This window comes from Apus apus, chromosome 4, assembly GCF_020740795.1.
Source record: "Apus apus isolate bApuApu2 chromosome 4, bApuApu2.pri.cur, whole genome shotgun sequence".
Taxonomy (NCBI): Eukaryota; Metazoa; Chordata; class Aves; order Apodiformes; family Apodidae; genus Apus; species Apus apus.
In genome coordinates this window covers 567,086-583,515 of record NC_067285.1, presented here as the reverse complement: position 1 = coordinate 583,515, position 16,430 = coordinate 567,086, and the positions used below count along the sequence as shown (strand labels likewise).

General features: G+C 53.9%; 1 protein-coding gene across 1 annotated transcript; it reads left to right on the top strand.

Moving 5' to 3' along the window:
- Positions 1-269: 269 nt before the first annotated feature.
- Positions 270-14,946, top strand: DPYSL4 (dihydropyrimidinase like 4). Its single transcript, XM_051618336.1, has 14 exons — positions 270-357; positions 2,361-2,449; positions 3,035-3,219; positions 4,007-4,171; positions 5,788-5,849; positions 5,935-6,015; positions 7,276-7,344; positions 7,428-7,548; positions 8,470-8,626; positions 9,689-9,830; positions 10,849-11,019; positions 11,474-11,653; positions 12,474-12,633; positions 14,123-14,946. The coding sequence occupies exons 1-14, from the start codon at positions 319-321 to the stop codon at positions 14,212-14,214; spliced, it is 1,713 nt and encodes a 570-aa protein (XP_051474296.1). The 5' UTR covers positions 270-318; the 3' UTR covers positions 14,215-14,946.
- The last annotated feature ends 1,484 nt before the right edge of the window (positions 14,947-16,430 follow it).

Here is a 16,430-nt window from a genome sequence, read left to right as displayed (position 1 = left end):
CTGCAGGGGAGGGTGCGGGGCGCGGCGAGCGGCCACTTCTTCGGGGGACGCAACCTCCTCCGGGGGACACAACCTCCTCCGGGGGACACAACCTCCTCCGGGGGACACAACCGCCGCTGGCCCCTTGTCCCGCCGCGGGACCCGCGGAGCGGAGGCTGCGGGACCGGCCCAAGCGCCTCCGCTCCCGGCTCGACCAGCGGCGCCGGGAGCGCGGCCCCGGGCGGGCGGGGGGCGCGCACGCAGCGAGGACGCGCACAGACAGGCACGGACGCGCACGGGCACAGGCACACACAGGCAGAGTGGGAGCGCGGCGGTGAGATGTCTCACCAGGGCAAGAAGAGCATCCCCCGCATCACGGTGAGGGGCGCGGGAGTGCGGGACCCTCGGGGGCTGCGGGCCCTGCCCGGGGCCGGAGCGGCGGGGCCGGGGGCTGGCGGGACCCCCGGGCGGCGGCGGTGGAGCGGGGCTGGGGCCGGAGCCCGGGAGCGCTGCGGGGGTTTTTGTCCGCGAAGGGGGGTCGGGGCCGGCGGTCAGCGCTGCCGCCCCCGCGGGCCGGGGGTGCGTGCGGGGCAGCCCCCTCCCCAGGGCTCGGCCGCTGCCTTTGTTGGCCTCGGCCCGGCCCGAGCCGGCGGCCCCGGCGCTTTGTCTGCCGCGGGCGGGGGGCACCGCGGACCCGGGGCTGGGGGACAAAGGCCGGCGCGACCCTCACCGCGGCTTCGGGGCTGCCCTGCCCGCCTCCCGGACTTTCTTTGGGGCGCTGAACGTGTTTCGGAACCGCTTTTTTGTTTGTTTTGGTTTTTGTTTTGTTGTGTTTTTGTGGTTTTTTTTTCGCGGGATGGGCTTGGCTGGGGGGGGGGAAAGGGGGACGCGTCTGCCTGCCGCGCTCCCTGCCCTGCCCTGCCCTGCCCTGCCCTGCCCTGCCCTGCCCTGCCCTGCCCTGCCCTGCCCGGTGTCTGCTCGCTCCGAGCTCCGGTGGCTCCCGGCCTCGCCGCCCGGGTCCCCGCGCCCAGCCCGGTCCCGGTGCGGCTGTTCCCGGCGGAGCGGCTCGCGCCCCGGCACCGGGATGCGCGGGAGGGGATTCCCTTCGCCCGCTGCCAGGGCTGCGCGGCGGGAGCCAGGGAAAATCTCTAGACAGCGACGTTGGTTTTGTTGTGGCCTTTTTTTTTTCCCCTCTCGCTTGGATGGCTCCGAGTTGCCTTGAAAACACCCCGGGGGCGGCGTGAGCCAGGGCCGAGCTGCGGGAGCGGATCTCTGGGTGTGCGGGGCTGGAGCTGGTGTGGCCGGGGTGGGAATGGGGTGGGATTAGGATGGGGACTTGGGGTGAGGATGCGCCCCGCGAGGGGAGGAGCCGTAGGGCTCTCCCATGGGGCAGCCGACACAGGAGATTCTTTTGATTGATTTTATGAGACAAGGGAAAACAACAAAGGGACAACAAAGCCTCGGCACTTTTACAAACGCAGGGCATTTCTTTACTCGGTTTTTTTTTACATGCCAGTGATACTTTTGAAAACAAGCCCCCGGAGTGTTCTCCAGGCTGTGCATCAGCACACATCGCTGTGGTTTAAGTCATCTCCTGGGCTGTGCTGCCACGTGCTCCTGCTGGTTTTGTGCCTGGGCCGTGCTCTTTGTGGTGCCCGTTTCTGCCTTGGTAATAATTTTTCCAGCAACACCAGAGTCCAGAAGAATCCTCTTAAAATTAGGCTACAGTTCCCCATTTACATAAGTACCTTTGCTTTCTCGTTCTTCTGATTAAAATTCTGCAAATCTGGCAACTGTGCCACTGTTGTGTTTTGAAGTGAGGGAAGTTCTCGAGGCATCATCAGCCTCACAAGGCTGAGAAAACGAGTGAGCATCAATAGATCACCAGGTTAACAAGATGCACTTAGAAGTCTCCGTAAGGGGAGCAGGTGGAGGAGGCAGGGACCTAGCCAAGATGCAGGATGGTGTCTTGCAGACCTTTTAAAACTGCTGAGAACTTCGGTCAGCCTGTGAGCCTGCTCGGCAGGATCCCCTCCTGCACCCGGAGGGGCAGGGCAGGGCTGCAGGTCGCTGCCTGGGGACAGGGACAGCTCCGGGACGCAGGGCTGGGACCAGCCGGGGGGTGACCCGGAGCTGCCGGCTCGGTTGTGCTGCGGGTCTGGCAGAGCTTGTGTGCCTCTTAAACGACGCTTTTCTGTGGTTCTCTTTGCAAAATACAGTTGGGCTTTGGTGTAGAATTGTTGGTGTAGAATAGTGAAGTCATTCAAATAAATTTGTAGGGTTGAAGGGCAACCCTAGGCTTATTGAAAGTTCATAGTGAGTAAAGTAGCATCTAATTAATCTTTTAAAAACTGTGAGTTGTGTTTTTTTTTTTTCATTAGGGCGACCAGCTTCTGATCAAAGGAGGGAAGATTGTCAATGATGATCAGTCATTTTATGCAGATGTTTATGTGGAAGATGGTTTAATAAAGTAAGTTAAGCAGTTGTATCTGGTAATGTAATTTCCAAGCAGTACTATGGAATTTGAACAAGGTTCCTTTCTGTCATTTCTATCTTGGAAATGCATTCGCTTTTGAAAAACAAGAGCAGCTTTTAAGGATAGCATCAGGAAAGAGCTGTGTTACTGGGCTCTTGTGGCTGGGAGGATGTATGAAGTGCAAGCAGCTTGTGCTCCCCCAAATTGTGCTGGAGATGAGCAGGAGCGGGGTCACCCTGGGTCCTGCTGGGACACCTGGGCAGCTCCTGTGTCCTGAGCAGGTCCTCGGGGTGGCCTGGTGTGTCCCAGGACTGCTGATGAGCACCAGAGCTGGCAGGGGAGGGACAGGGACCGGTGGGGTGGGACCTGGGGAGGTCTCCAGCAGACCCTGCTCCATCCTGGGGCCCACGAGCTCCCTGCACGTGTCCTCCCTGGCAGAGGACCCGGCCCTGGGTGCGGAGTGCTGGGCAGTGCACGCCTGCCTGTGTGTGCCCATGGGCAGTGCTTGGCACAAGCTGGTTTTGCATCCTCACTTGAAAGTTGCTGCCAGTTAACAGGGGATCCTAATGTCACTTCCAGACAGATTGGAGAGAACCTGATTGTTCCCGGCGGAGTGAAGACGATCGATGCCTACGGGCAGTTGGTGATGCCGGGGGGGATCGACGTCCACACCAGGCTGCAGATGCCCATCATGGGGATGACCTCTGCTGATGGCTTCTTCCAGGGCACAAAAGCAGCCCTGGCTGGAGGCACCACAATGATCAGTAAGATAAGCAGTATTCAAACAGGCTTCTAAGTAGAACATTGTTTAGCGAAACACACGGGGCCTTTTATCATTGCAGAGATTATTTACCCTCATAGCCAAGAAATGCTAATTTTTGCTGTAGAAATCAAAGCATTACAAAGCTCATTAAAATGCATTATGTACCTTTCAGAACCTCCCTCTGTTGCTACACACACATACTAAAAATATATATCTGGTCCTGCTTCACCCCATAAGAGAATAACGTAGAAGGAAACTGTAAGGACCTTGTAATATGTTTTTAATAGCTCTGCACCTGTGTAATTATAGGAGTTTTTCAGCTCTGTGAGCATGGGCTCTGGTTTTGTGTTAATGTAAAACAATTTTGGTTTCTGTTTTGCTCTTGTTCTGGTCTCCCTGTGGTGTTTAACTGAAGGACCAGTCTCTGCAAGTCCTGGCATGGATCTGTACTGACCTCACAGCCAGTTCTGCAGGGAGCAGGGACACAGATAGGACAAGGGCAGTAAGTGATGTGCTGTGGGTGGGGAATGCCCGAGGGAGCTGTGCAAGGATGTGCTTTGGTCACCAGCCCCCCTGAGCTGCTGGGCTGCAGGGGAAAAAAGGGGCAACAATAGTTGTAACAGCGGGTTAGTTTGTTCCGTTTGTTTCTCCCGGGGAAGCGTGTCCTCCTGCATCTTTAAGCAGTGCTATAGAAACGAATGGGGGTGAAAACGTCTCCTTTCCGGAACAGTAAAGCCTTGCCCAGGAGGCTGCTGGGCTGTGCCCCTCTGAGGGTGGTGTCTCCACAGTTGACCACGTGTGCCCTGAGGCCGGCAGCAGCCTCCTGGCCGCCTTCGAGCGCTGGCGCGGCTGCGCCGACAGCCAGGCCTGCTGCGACTACGGCCTGCACGTGGACATCCCGCGCTGGCACGACGGCCTGAGCGAGGAGCTGGAGGCCCTGGGCAAGGACAAGGGTAAGGACGGCCACGAAAACCTGTCTGGGGAACTCGGGGAGATGGGGTTGGGCGCCCTGGTCCCGGCTGCCTGACAGACAGAGGCGTGTTCGGATATAAACGCATTCGTAGTATCGTAGAATCATCTTGGTTGGGAGGGACCTTGAAGGTCATCAAGTCCAACCATAACCTAAATCCCCCTACCATAACCTAAGCTACCCATTCAGTGCTTACGTCACGTCACTGAGCACTATATCTACATTTCTTTTAAACACCTCCAGGGATGGTGACTCCACCACCTCCCTGGGCAGCCCCTTCCACTGTCCAACCACTCTTTGGGTGAATAAATTCTTCCTAATATCCAGTCTAGCCCTCCCCTTGTGCAGCTTCAGGTCATGTTCTCTGGTCCTGTCATTATTCACTTGGGAGAAGAGCCCAACTCCCACCTCCCTACACCCTCCTTTCAAGCAGTTGTAGAGAGCAATGAGGGTCTCCCCTCAGCCTTCTCTTCTTCAAACTATACAATCCCAGTTCCCTCAGCCTCTCCTCGCAGGACTTATTCTTCAGACCTCTCACCAGCTTGGTAGCTCCTCTGGACATACTCCAGCAGCATGACATCCTTCTGGTAGTGAGGAACCCAGAACTGCATGCAGCACTTGAGTTTCAAGTCAGGGTTTATAGGATGAAGCTGAACTTCGGGCTTTCCACGGAGATTTCATTAGCGCCTGTAATTCCTGCACACCCTGAGGTGCCCCCTGGCCACAGCCTGTGGGAAAGGAGGCCTCAAAGCAGGAATTCATCCATTTCATGAATACACATTTCCATGTTTGGAACTAAATTTTGCTTTCTGATATGCTAATGGAGAGCTAAGTGACTTCGGTGTGATTTGCAGCCTTGCAAGCAAGGCTTAATTGGTCCATTAACATAGAAATTTGCAGTGTTTCCTATTAAAATGCAGAGTAGCTGAAGTAACACAGCTATTTCGAGTTTATTCTGGGTGTTTTTCATATGTATGGTCCCATGAAATACAGTTTGTTTGTAATTTGATCATCATTTGGGATTAGTTGCTGCCTCTATCCCTATAAAATACAGCAGCAATTCTCCATCTTTGACTCAGTGCTTCTGTGTTTTATCTTGGAAGTGAATTATTGCCTGCAATGCTGCCTGCAAAGCACTGCACATCTGCTCCTCCAGCCATAAATAACAGTGTTCTAATATTAGAGAGACTTATCTTTTGATGTAATTTGTAGTCTTAGCACTAATACACTAATTCAAAGACAGTTATCTGGAAGAAGTTGGGTATATACCATAAATTGAAACCAGCCCTGAAGAGAAAACTCAACCTGGGAGCAAGATGTTTGATTCTGTGGGTTCAGAGCAAGTGACTTCAAAGCACTTGATATGGGCTCTGGGGTTTTGTGGTCAGGTGCATCCCCAGGTTGGGGGGGGGTCCACAGGAGTGTGTTGTCTGTCACAGCTCCCCAGCTTTGGGCTTCAGCTCCTGTTTCAGCCCTTTCTTTGGTTTCAGGCCAGCCCTGGCCTGCCCAGACCCCCAGGTTCAAATGCCCCTGCTCAGCCCATGCTGGGTAGCCCAGGTCTCAGCTGGGACAATAAACATTTCATTTTCTTTGCTGCAGGTGTGAACTCCTTCCTGGTTTTCATGGCCTACAAAGACAAGCTGCAGTGCACTGATGCCCAGGTAACGCAGCCAGCCCATGCCCAGGGACAGTCTGGGAGTGTGGGCTGTGCTGGAACTGGCCTTGGCACCCTCTGTCCCTTGGCAGATGTACCAGATATTCTGCATGATCCGAGACCTGGGAGCCATCGCCCAAGTGCACGCTGAGAATGGAGACATCATTGATGAGGTGGGGTGTTCCTGCTGGGGGCAGCTACAGGAAGACCAGGGTGTTTGGAGGGAGGCAAAGTGCTGACTTTGCAAGTGGGGAGGTGGAGCTGTGCCAGGTCCCTTGGAGCCTTCAGATTCCATAGGGATCGGCCCAGGTGGGGGAGCAGCCTGCGCTGGGCACAAGGGGTGGGAACACGGGGATCCTGTTGCACTCAGCAGCATCCCCAGCTCCTCACACATGCTCAGGGGTCATAGAATCATCAGGGTTGGAAGGGACCTCAAAGATCATCTTGTTCCAACCCCCCTGCCATGAGCAGGGAACCCTCCCACTAGACCAGGCTGCACAAAACCTCATCCAACCTGGCCTTAAAAACCTCCACGGATGGGGCATCAACAACCTCCCTGGGCAACCCATCCCAGTTCCTCATCACCCTCATAGTGAAGAATTTCTTCCTAATATCTGACCTAAATCTCCCCTCTCTCCATTTAAAACCATCACCCCTTGTCCTATCACTATCTTCTCTGATGAAAAACCCCTCCCCAGCTTTCCTGGAGCCCCTTCAGGCCTGGAGCCTTCTTTTCTCCAGGCTGAACACCCCAACTCTCCCAGCCTGCCTTCCTAGCAGAGCTGCTCCAGGCCTGGGATCATCTTGGTGGCCTCCTCTGGACCCTCTCCAACAGGTCTATATCCTTCTTGTGCTGAGGGCACCAGAGCTGTACACAGTATTCCAGCTGGGGTCTGAGCAGAGAGAGCAGAGGGGCAGAATCCCCTCCTGGCCCTGCTGGCCACACGTCTTTTGCTGCAGCCCAAGACACAACTGCCCCTCTGGGCTCCAGCCCTCACTGGCAGCTCCTGTCCAGCTTCTCATCTATTGCAACCCCCAAGTCCTTCTCCTCAGGGCTGCTCTCCAGCCCTTCTTTCCCCAGCCTGGATTTGTGCCTGGGTCAAAGACAACGTGGGTAACCTCAATTCAACCCAGAGTCTGTTCCAGCTTCTGTCACCGTGGGGTCCTTGCAGGGGTGATTTTTCCCCTTTGTGACATGAGGTTGTGTCAGGGGGGCCAGGGCTCCAGAAACGCTGCCACAGCAGGAGATGGGCCCACTAGGAAGTGGCTGCGGTGGCTTGTGGCATGTCACAGGTGTAAGTGGTGCCACCTTGTCGTGCTCGTGACTTTCCACCCCTCTTGGGCACTTCTGAGCAAGGGCTGATGTCCCACACGTTGCTTTGGCCGGGCTCTCCATCCCACTGACCCCTCTTCCCTTCCTGTTCTCCACCCAGGAGCAGAAGAGGCTGCTGGAGCTGGGGATCACGGGGCCGGAGGGGCACGTCCTCAGCCGCCCCGAGGAGGTGAGACCTCCAGCCCTCCCGCAGCCCTCCCGCTGGGCTCGGCACCAGCAGGGCTGCCCCGAGACCTCTCCTTGTGCCGGCAGGTGGAGGCGGAGGCCGTGTACCGCGCCATCACCATCGCCAAGCAGGCCAACTGCCCCCTCTACGTCACCAAAATCATGAGCAGAGGAGCTGCAGATGTCCTGGCTCAGGCAAAGAGGAAAGGTAAAACACTACCTCCTGCTTGCACACTAGTGGAGCCTGTTTAAATATGCCCGGGAGTATCATCCCAGCTGCAAGGCTTAGGAACTCGTTATCACCCAAATTCTCTCACATTCTAAGGGTGTTAAAACTGGGTGTTGGCTTTGCTTGGCAGCGTGTGCCAGAGCTAATTGCTCTGAGCTAGAAAGGTTTCAGATGTGCTTGAAAACTTGACACCTGAATCTTGGTAGACACAGCTAAAAAAAGTTCAGTTGTTCATCATTAACTAGATGAAAGCCAGATCTGGAGCACGCTTCACAGTCAGGCTGGAGGCAGAGTGGGAGGGGTTGGAAGCAATCGGGTGGGGAGTGGGGTGGGAGCCATGCCCAGGGACAGGCAGGGTCTGCAGCCCCCCTGCCCCAGCCAGGAGATGGCAGAGCTGGTGGTCCCGTGTAAGGGAAGGCATGATGGTCTGAGGACAGGGATGGAGGTTTGGTCTAAGGGGAAAGCAGACGGATTCAAAGCTGGTTATGACAGTGTTTCCCAGTCATCTGAGATAAGCTAAATGATTAATGTGAATTTAAAAACCTGACATACTGGGAATGCTGAAATAAGTGAAACAGTTTTGTGTTGTTAGGGCATGGAGTGATAGGATGAGGGGGAGGTTTTAAGCTGAAGGATGGTAGATTTAGATTAGACATTAGGAAGAAATTCCTCCCTGTGAGGGTGGTGAGGAACAGGCTGCCCAGGGAAGCTGTGGCTGCCCCATCCCTGGCAGTGTTGAAGGGCAGGTTGGATGGGGCTTGGAGCAGCCTGGGCTGGTGGGAGGTGTCCCTGCCCATGCAGGGGGTTGGATCTAGAGGTGCCTTCCAACCCAAACCGTTCTGGGGTTCTGCTGTGACCACCAGTGTGTGGGGGTGCGGGCGCTCACGGCTGGCTCCGCAGGCGCGGTGGTGTTCGGGGAGCCCATCACCGCCAGCCTGGGCGCCGACGGCTCGCACTACTGGAGCAAAAACTGGGCCAAGGCCGCCGCCTTCGTCACGTCCCCCCCGCTCAGCCCGGACCCCAGCACGCCGGAGCACCTCGCCTCCCTCCTGTCCTGGTGAGTGCCGGGCCAGCGCCGCGGCCACCGCGTCCTTGGGCTGGCGCGGTCGGCAGGGACAGCATCACTGGCAGAGAGGGGCTGGCCAGGCTGGAGACCCCCGGGGGCACCCCCACTCCAGGGGGGGTGCAGCAGCATTGCAGCACAGTTCAGCTTTTCCCCTGATGCTACAGTCAGAGTAGGGAAAAAAAAATAATAATCTGGCATGTTTTTCCATGTCAGGAGAATGAACCTTTAGGGTGATCTTTGAGCAAGGAGCCAGGTGACTTTCAAAACAGATCTAAATGGCTCTCTGCTGATGCCAGGTATTATTACCAGCTTGCTTCTGTAAGAATCAGGCTCATGCTGCCTGGTTCCTCCTCCAGAACCAGAGCTGGGGAAGGTGCCACATCCCATGGGATGGCCAGGACACCCCAGTGCAGAAGGGACAGGGACACTGCTGCTCATCCTGGCCATGCCCCAGGGAAAGCCTGCCCTGCCTGGGCAGTAAAGAACTCGGATTGTATCGAAGCAGCCTTGGGCATCTGCAGGCTGTTAAAATGTGGGAAACAGAGGCTTTTCAGGCACATCGCTGTGGGGAGTTGTTGGGAGGTATGAAGGCAGGCAGCAAAGCCCCCAGGTTAATCAAGCTGTTAATCACAGTTGGAGCTTTGCCAAGGGGCAGGGTTTGACATCTCACAGCACCCAACTGCTCATGACCACCTGACCAGCATGGCCATGCTGACCTTTGCTCAGTTCTCTCCTCACCCTGCCATGCTTGGCATGGCTCCATACCCACAGTCTGGGTTTATCCAGCATCATCTTTTATTTAACTATGTCCTTGCTTTAAAATAACCTTGGTTGGAGAACCATTTCCTAAAACAATTTCAGGCTTGAAAGGAAGGTGCAATGTTGGATTAAGTAGTAAAAAATAATGGCCAGTTGAGGCTCCAGAGAGGCTTATGGGGCTGCTGCTTAGGTCTCTGGGTGATCCCAGTGCTTGATTCCCATGTGGATTGATGGAGTGGGCTGCCCAGCAGGTGGCAGGTCCTGTGCTAATGGTCTCTGCTGTGCTTTGCCCAGCGGGGACCTGCAGGTTGCTGGCAGTGCCCACTGCACCTTCACCACCGCGCAGAAGGCCGTGGGGAAGGACAACTTCACCCTCATCCCCGAGGGGACCAACGGCATCGAGGAGCGGCTGTCCATCGTCTGGGAGAAGTGTGTGGTAGGTACAGCCCTGCGCTGGTCCCGGCTCCTGAGGGGGGTTGTGCTCAGTGATGTTGGTGTCCTGATTAATTCAAACGAGCGGGAGGTGTGACATTGTCTAGACTGTTGCTCCAGAGGAGCTTGCTAATGAGAGAAGATGTGACACTTGAGTGCCTTCAAAGCGTCTTCAAAAGCCTTGGTGCAGGGATCATCCACCCTGCTCCCACTCACAGCCACAAGAAAGTCTCTCCAACGTGTTTTCCTGAGGGTAAGATGGGATGTCCCTCTCCGCTGGTGCTTGCAGGAGGTTTGGGGAGGTGGATGGAGACAGAACATCCCATGGTGGCCATGGTTTCCCTCAGGCCCTGGTAGGAATGAGGTCCTGCAGCAGCTCCATGCCTGTGGGCAGGGTTGCTGTGCTGCCCAGGGTGAGCCACGGGGCATGGTGGGACAGAGTACCCTGTCCCTGCACACCAGTCACCCTGCCCTCCCATGGGGCATCCCTGGCAGGCTCCAGCCAACATTCCATGAAGCAGGCACCTCTGTGCAAGCTTCAGGAGTTTGGGAACCAAGCCACCCTGTGGCTTCTGTCTTGGGTAGGCTTTGTTCAAAGATAAATAGGATTTATCTCCAGATAATAAATAAAGATGATAAACAGCACCATGTAGGTTCACTTCCAGTCTTCGTCATTGAAAAGTCCTTAACTGTCTCTAGTGAACGGGAGATGCCTGCACAGGGAGTTGGAGCCTATTGGGGAAGGTCTTGTTTTTCAGAGACCTTAAATTTCACAGAGTCCAGGGAAAAGAAAGATCTCTCTTGTATCATTTAGCCCGCAGGGACAAGGCTCAGCTCTCCACATCTCTTCTTTCCCTGTCGCGGTGTGGATCCTCAGGCGGTTGGATCTTGCAGTGTCTTCTCCTGGTGCCTGGTTCCTGCTGATGGGAGAGGAAGGCTCCAGCCTGGGGAGGAGGCTCTGCCTGCTGGGAGCAGGGTGCATCCCTGGGAATGGTCCTTCCTCCCTTCCTTCTGCTTTCCAGGTCTCCGGGAAGATGGATGAGAATGATTTTGTTGCAGTGACCAGCACTAACGCTGCCAAGATCTTCAACTGCTACCCCAGGAAGGGCCGTGTTGCTGTGGGTGCTGATGCAGACTTGGTGTTGTGGAACCCCAAGGCTACTAAAATAATCTCCGCCAAGACCCACAATCTGGTGAAATATTTTAAAATCATTTTCTTGAACTGTTTCTAGAATCTGAGGAGAGCAGTAAAGTGATCTATTGGTGCAGATGGCAAAGATCAGACCTTTGGCCAAGGGAACAGCTGTTCATGGGGGCAAAGTGGTGAAGGACCTTGCATTTCCTCTTTAAAACACAGCAAAGGAAAGTGCCCTTTGGTTACAGTGAAGCTGGATGATTTGGAAGGGTTTGGGTTGTAACTGGGTGGCAGAGGGCTCTGGGACAGTCTGCCTCTGTGCACAGTGTATTTGCTGTGGGATAAGAAGGTGCAAGTGCTGAGCTTGCCTGAGGTGTTACCCTGTTGGTTCAGATCCTTGGGCTGCAGGGAAGCAGGAATGCAGAGAAATGGGGCTGTGGTGTAGCTGTATAGACCATCACCTTCCTTGCCTAATCTTGGCCACGCTGGATGTTGTGCTTTGCTCTTTCCAGAACGTGGAGTACAACATATTTGAAGGCACAGAGTGCCACGGGGCTCCGGCTGTGGTCATAAGTCAAGGAAAAGTTGTTCTGGAAGATGGAAACCTGTGTGTCACCCAGGGCTCAGGTCGCTTCATTCCTAGAAAGACGTTCCCTGATTTTGTTTATAAAAGGATAAAGGCAAGAAACAGGGTAAGGAGAAGTTGATTTTCAATGATCCTAAAAGTTCATTGTGATCTCTCTGCACTATTGTGTTGCTGTCACTGTTACAGTGAGCCTGCTCATGGAATACCCAGCAGAAACACAGTAATGAATAATTAGTAATAATATTTTAAATATTAATTATAGTATAATTAATATACTATTATTATGCTTTTATGTATAGATTTTTGTTGTGATGATGGTGGTGGTGATGCTGATGCTATGTAATAATTATAATAATGATTATAATTATTATTATGTTTTATCATTATCATTATTATTACTATTATCATTAATGTGCTCAGGGAAGCTGTGGCTGCCCCATCTAAGTGTTCAAGGGCAGGTTGGATGGGGATTGGAGCACCACACAAACACACCAGCTAGGGCAGATCACTCAGAAAGGCATCCAGACAGGCCTTGAAAGTCTCCAGAGAAGGAGACTCCACAGCCTCTCTGGGCAGCCTGTCCCAGGGCTCTGCCACCCTCACAGGAAAGAAGTTTTTCATGTGGAGGTGGAACTTCCTGTGCTGGAGTTTGAATCCATTGCCCTTCATCCTATCACAGGGCACAAATGAAAAGAGCTTGTCCCTACTTGAAGGGCTGTCAGTGCTTTGCCTGGGAGCAGAAACACTGGTAATGAAGCCCTTAAGGCTTTCTCTGCCCTGGACCCCCCAGGCTGGGCATCTCCTCCCTGCAGGAGGATGTGATGGTCCCAGCAGGTGACACCGCTTCGGACACCTAGGTTGGGTCTGGTGGTTCTTCACCTTGGGTCTAACATGTGCCTTACAGCTGTGCTTTCTCCCTCCCACAGCTGGCCGAGGTCCACGGCGTCCCCCGGGGTCTGTACGACGGGCCAGTCCATGAGGTCCTGGCCAGGGGCTCCAGCCCGGCCGCCCGCGTCGCGCCCTGCGCCGGCAAAGCCGCGGCTGCGCCCGTGCGCAACCTGCACCAGTCGGGGTTCAGCTTGTCTGGTAGGACCGGAGGCCCGGGATGGGTGGGGGGCTGGTTTGTGTGGCTGTCACAAAGTGCGGGGCAAGGCAAGAATGGAAACTTGGTTTTTGCTGAGTACAAAGCAAGTCCTGCTGCTGCAGCAGCCCAGGGACCAACAGTGGCACAGAAATGGCGCTGCAGAGGATCCCAGGGCTGGAGCAGCTCTGCTCTGCAGACAGGCTGGGAGAGCTGGGGTGCTCAGCCTGGAGAAGAGAAGGCTCCAGGGAGACCTGAGAGCACCTTCCAGTGCCTGAAGGGGCTCCAGGAAAGCTGGGGAGGGACCTGCGACAAGGGCAGGGAGGGATGGGATGAGGCGGGGGACAGTTTTAAGCTGGAAGAAGGGAGATTTAGATGAGATATTAGGAAGAAATTATTTGCTGTGAGGATGGTGACACACTAGCCCAGGTTGCCCAGGGAAGCTGTGGCTGCCCCATCCCTGGCAGTGTTGAAGGGCAGGTTGGATGGGGCTTGGAGCAGCCTGGGCTGGTGGGAGGTGTCCCTGCCCATGCAGGGGGGTTGGAGCTAGAGGATCTTTAAGGTCCCTTTCAAACCAGTCTGTGATTATGTGACATCTCGAGCATGTGTTAGTGTCCATGTAAATGGCTGTGAACACAGGACTCAGAGAGGGTGGAGGCTGCAGCCATGGGGAGGAGAAGGCTGAATGGGAGGAGGTCCCTGTGGCGCTGCTTGGGTCAAAGTTTGAATATTGAAAACAATTTTTCCCGAAAAGGGCTGTCAGGCCTTGGCACAGGCTGCCCAGGGAAGTGGTGGAGTCTCTATCCCTGCAGGAAGATTTAACAGCTATTAAATGTGGTGCTGAGGGACATGATTTAGTGGTGGCCTTGGCAGTGCTGGGTTAATGGTTGGACTTGATGGTCTTAAAGGTCTTTTCCAACCAAAATGATTCTAATGGGGATGCTGTTGTGGCTGCCAGGCAGTTGGGAGTGAAGCCCCAGCTGCATTCCCCAGGAGTTGGGCATTAGAAGTTGTTTGTAGAGATTAGCCAAATAACTATTTTCAGGCACCAGGAAGAGAATTCCTGTGGTCTTTCTGTGTAAGCAGGCAGTGTCCAGCATGGCTCAGCTCAGTGTCATGCTGGACTCTGCCTGGCAGCTGCAGGGACCTTGGAAAACCAAGGCTCTCCTGCAAAGCAACTTTAGTAATGTTGTTTTCTTAGCTGGGTGGAATAAGATGGATCACGTATTATTTAATAATAAGCTCCCACACTGTATTACATGGAAAATGTTTACTTACAGGGAAGCTGTTTATAATGTTTTCTAGAAAGATGTGATAAAAATAAGGGCAAATAAAGCCATTCTGGCTATGCTATGATAACACAGTGCCCAAAACCATGTGTAAGGGAACCATCAGCACGCCCCAGGAAGGCAAGGTCTCCTGGTTTGTGCGCTGGCAGCAGAGGGTCTCCAGCAGGGTGCTGGCAGCCCAGCCCGTGCCTCTCCTCCTCCCCAGGCTCGCAGGCAGACGACCACGTCGCCAGACGCACGGCTCAGAAGATCATGGCCCCGCCGGGCGGGCGCTCCAACATCACCTCGCTGTCCTGAGGGGCAGGGGGGCTGCCTCCCCCGCCGCCGGGGAGTGCCCGGGGGTCAGCAGGAGAAGGGGAGGGTTCATCCACTGCCCCAGCCCCTTCTTCTTGTAGTTAGGAAGTAGAGAGTCCCCAAGAGGTAGCGCTCCCCTCTCGATTGCTCCCAGCCCAGCTCCTCAGCAGCGACCGGGCAGCCCTGCCCCGCAGGGTGCGGACCCCGGGCTGGTGGCCATGGCAAGGCCGAGGGGTGTTCCAGCTGCCACCCTAGCCAAAGGGCTTCCAGCCAGCAAGCACTTCTTCACTCCGGTTTTACTACAGCCAGCAGCATCCCCTCAGCACCCCCAGCAGAGCCCCAGTCTGGGCAGGATGGGTGCAGGCTGCACTGGGACCTGGTCCCACGGCGCAGGGGCTGCAGGCTTTCTGTCAGGTTTGGTTTTTTAAAGAGTATTTATACAGGTTTTCAAGAACTGAGTAGAAGTCTTACAACCAACAATAAGGCTCATTTGAGGGCCAGTTGCATATGACAGACTCTTTTATAAAGGTTATGACAGCCCATTTATAGCTAAAGGTATGAACATGAAGGTGAACCTCTAGACCACAAAGCTATGCATGTACCTCTAGCTGAACGGCTCACCCTTCAGATTCTCTTCCTTGCTTGGAATAAAGTTTGTTGGAAATCATAAAATGCTAGAAGAGGTTGATCCATCTGAGTCTATTTTTGTGCTTTCTTCCTTTGGGTTTTTATAATGTGAGGGTTTGTAAAATCAGTTCATGACTTGTAGGTTTGCAAATACAGCTAAAATAGTGTGAGGGTGGCCTGGCATTTCCCACTGGGTCAATGACACTTCAATGCCAGTGGCAGCTGCAGGATGAGATGCTGGGACGTGTCTGTGAGATGCAGCTTTTCCTTGGGCAATGTTGTGCTTTGGTTTCCAGCTCTGTCTGAATGAAGGGAACAGGAAAGGGAACAAAAGAGTTGTGGAAACATGAGTATCTGCTCCAGAGGTGGAAGCTGCAATCCCACTGTTTGGCAGCTCTGGATTCACTAACCCACAAGCTAAAGGTGAATCAATGTATTATTACTTGAATTCACAAATGCAAAAAAAGGAAGGGAATTTTTCTTTTCTCTTTTTTTCTTTTTTTGGTGGAGTTTTTTGATCATCTGATCTGACCAACATCTCACCTTAATGCAATGACCTGTAGTAATTTCTGCATCAAGCAAACATGGGCATGCAGTTGGTCATACATTTGGTATTTACTTTTTAAAAAGTTCTTTATTTCATTTGTTGATTTTTCTGGTTTTTTTCCTGCAATTGCACCAAGACTATTGAACATCTATTTATTTCCTTTCCAAATAGAATTTTAAAGAGATGCCAGTGGAACCTACATAAGGACAGGTAACAGTTATGGTCTGCTGGCAGTGCCCTCTCCCAGCTGCCTGGATATCCATGGGGTGATGGGCACCCCCAGGTGAGACATGTCCCTTTTCCAACAGCCAGGCTCGTTAGTGAAAGGTGCCCTGGGCCAGAGGGGACTGCAGCAGGAGACACTGTCCTCTTTCCCAGCATGGCCCTGCAGAAGCAGGTTTGGTTCCTCCAGGAGACAAAGCCACCAACAGCACTAACCTGGCTCTGCTTGGCCCTGGCTCCTTCCCTGCAGGCTCCAGGTGGACACACACTTCATGCCCTGAGACCCAACACCCACAGAAAGGCTATTCTATTGAAAAAAACCATCAAAACTCAGAGCCACCAATTGCCCAGTCCAAACCACAACAGAAGGTGCAATGCAGCACAAACGCTCACACATTTTCCAGCAGCAGAAAATCTCATGGAGCTAAAACTGAGCCTGAGGGTCCCACCAGCTGAGCAAACCCATGAGGCCAGGACATGGGGCTGCCAGCACCAGTGAGGGGCTCTGCAGGGAGAGGCAAGTTCAGGTTCATACATTAATTTGTCTCATTCCTTCACCACTTCTTTTGAAGTCAGGAAGAGCGCATGTAGCTGCTTTCTGCACTGAGATAAAGCAAGCCAGCACATTGCACCAACAATTGTTATAAATAATTCCAAGTACTGATGAGGGATGAAAGAGGAAAAAAAACCTGAGCTGTCCTGACACTCTCCAGGGCTATTTTTAACAAGTTTAAGACAGCAATTCCAGGGTTGTGTAGTGAAACTCCAAGCTGCAGCGAGCGGTCACTGCCGCGCCGTCCCCTCCTGCGCAGCCGGGCAGGGG

Bases quoted from the DNA above. Each gene is read 5' to 3' on its own strand.
- DPYSL4 (XM_051618336.1), top strand. From the start codon at position 319: ATGTCTCACCAGGGCAAGAAGAGCATCCCCCGCATCACG. The intron at 6,016-7,275 runs GTGGGGTGTTCC...TTCTCCACCCAG, and splicing joins ATGGAGACATCATTGATGAG to GAGCAGAAGAGGCTGCTGGA. The intron at 11,020-11,473 runs GTGAAATATTTT...TGCTCTTTCCAG, and splicing joins CCGCCAAGACCCACAATCTG to AACGTGGAGTACAACATATT.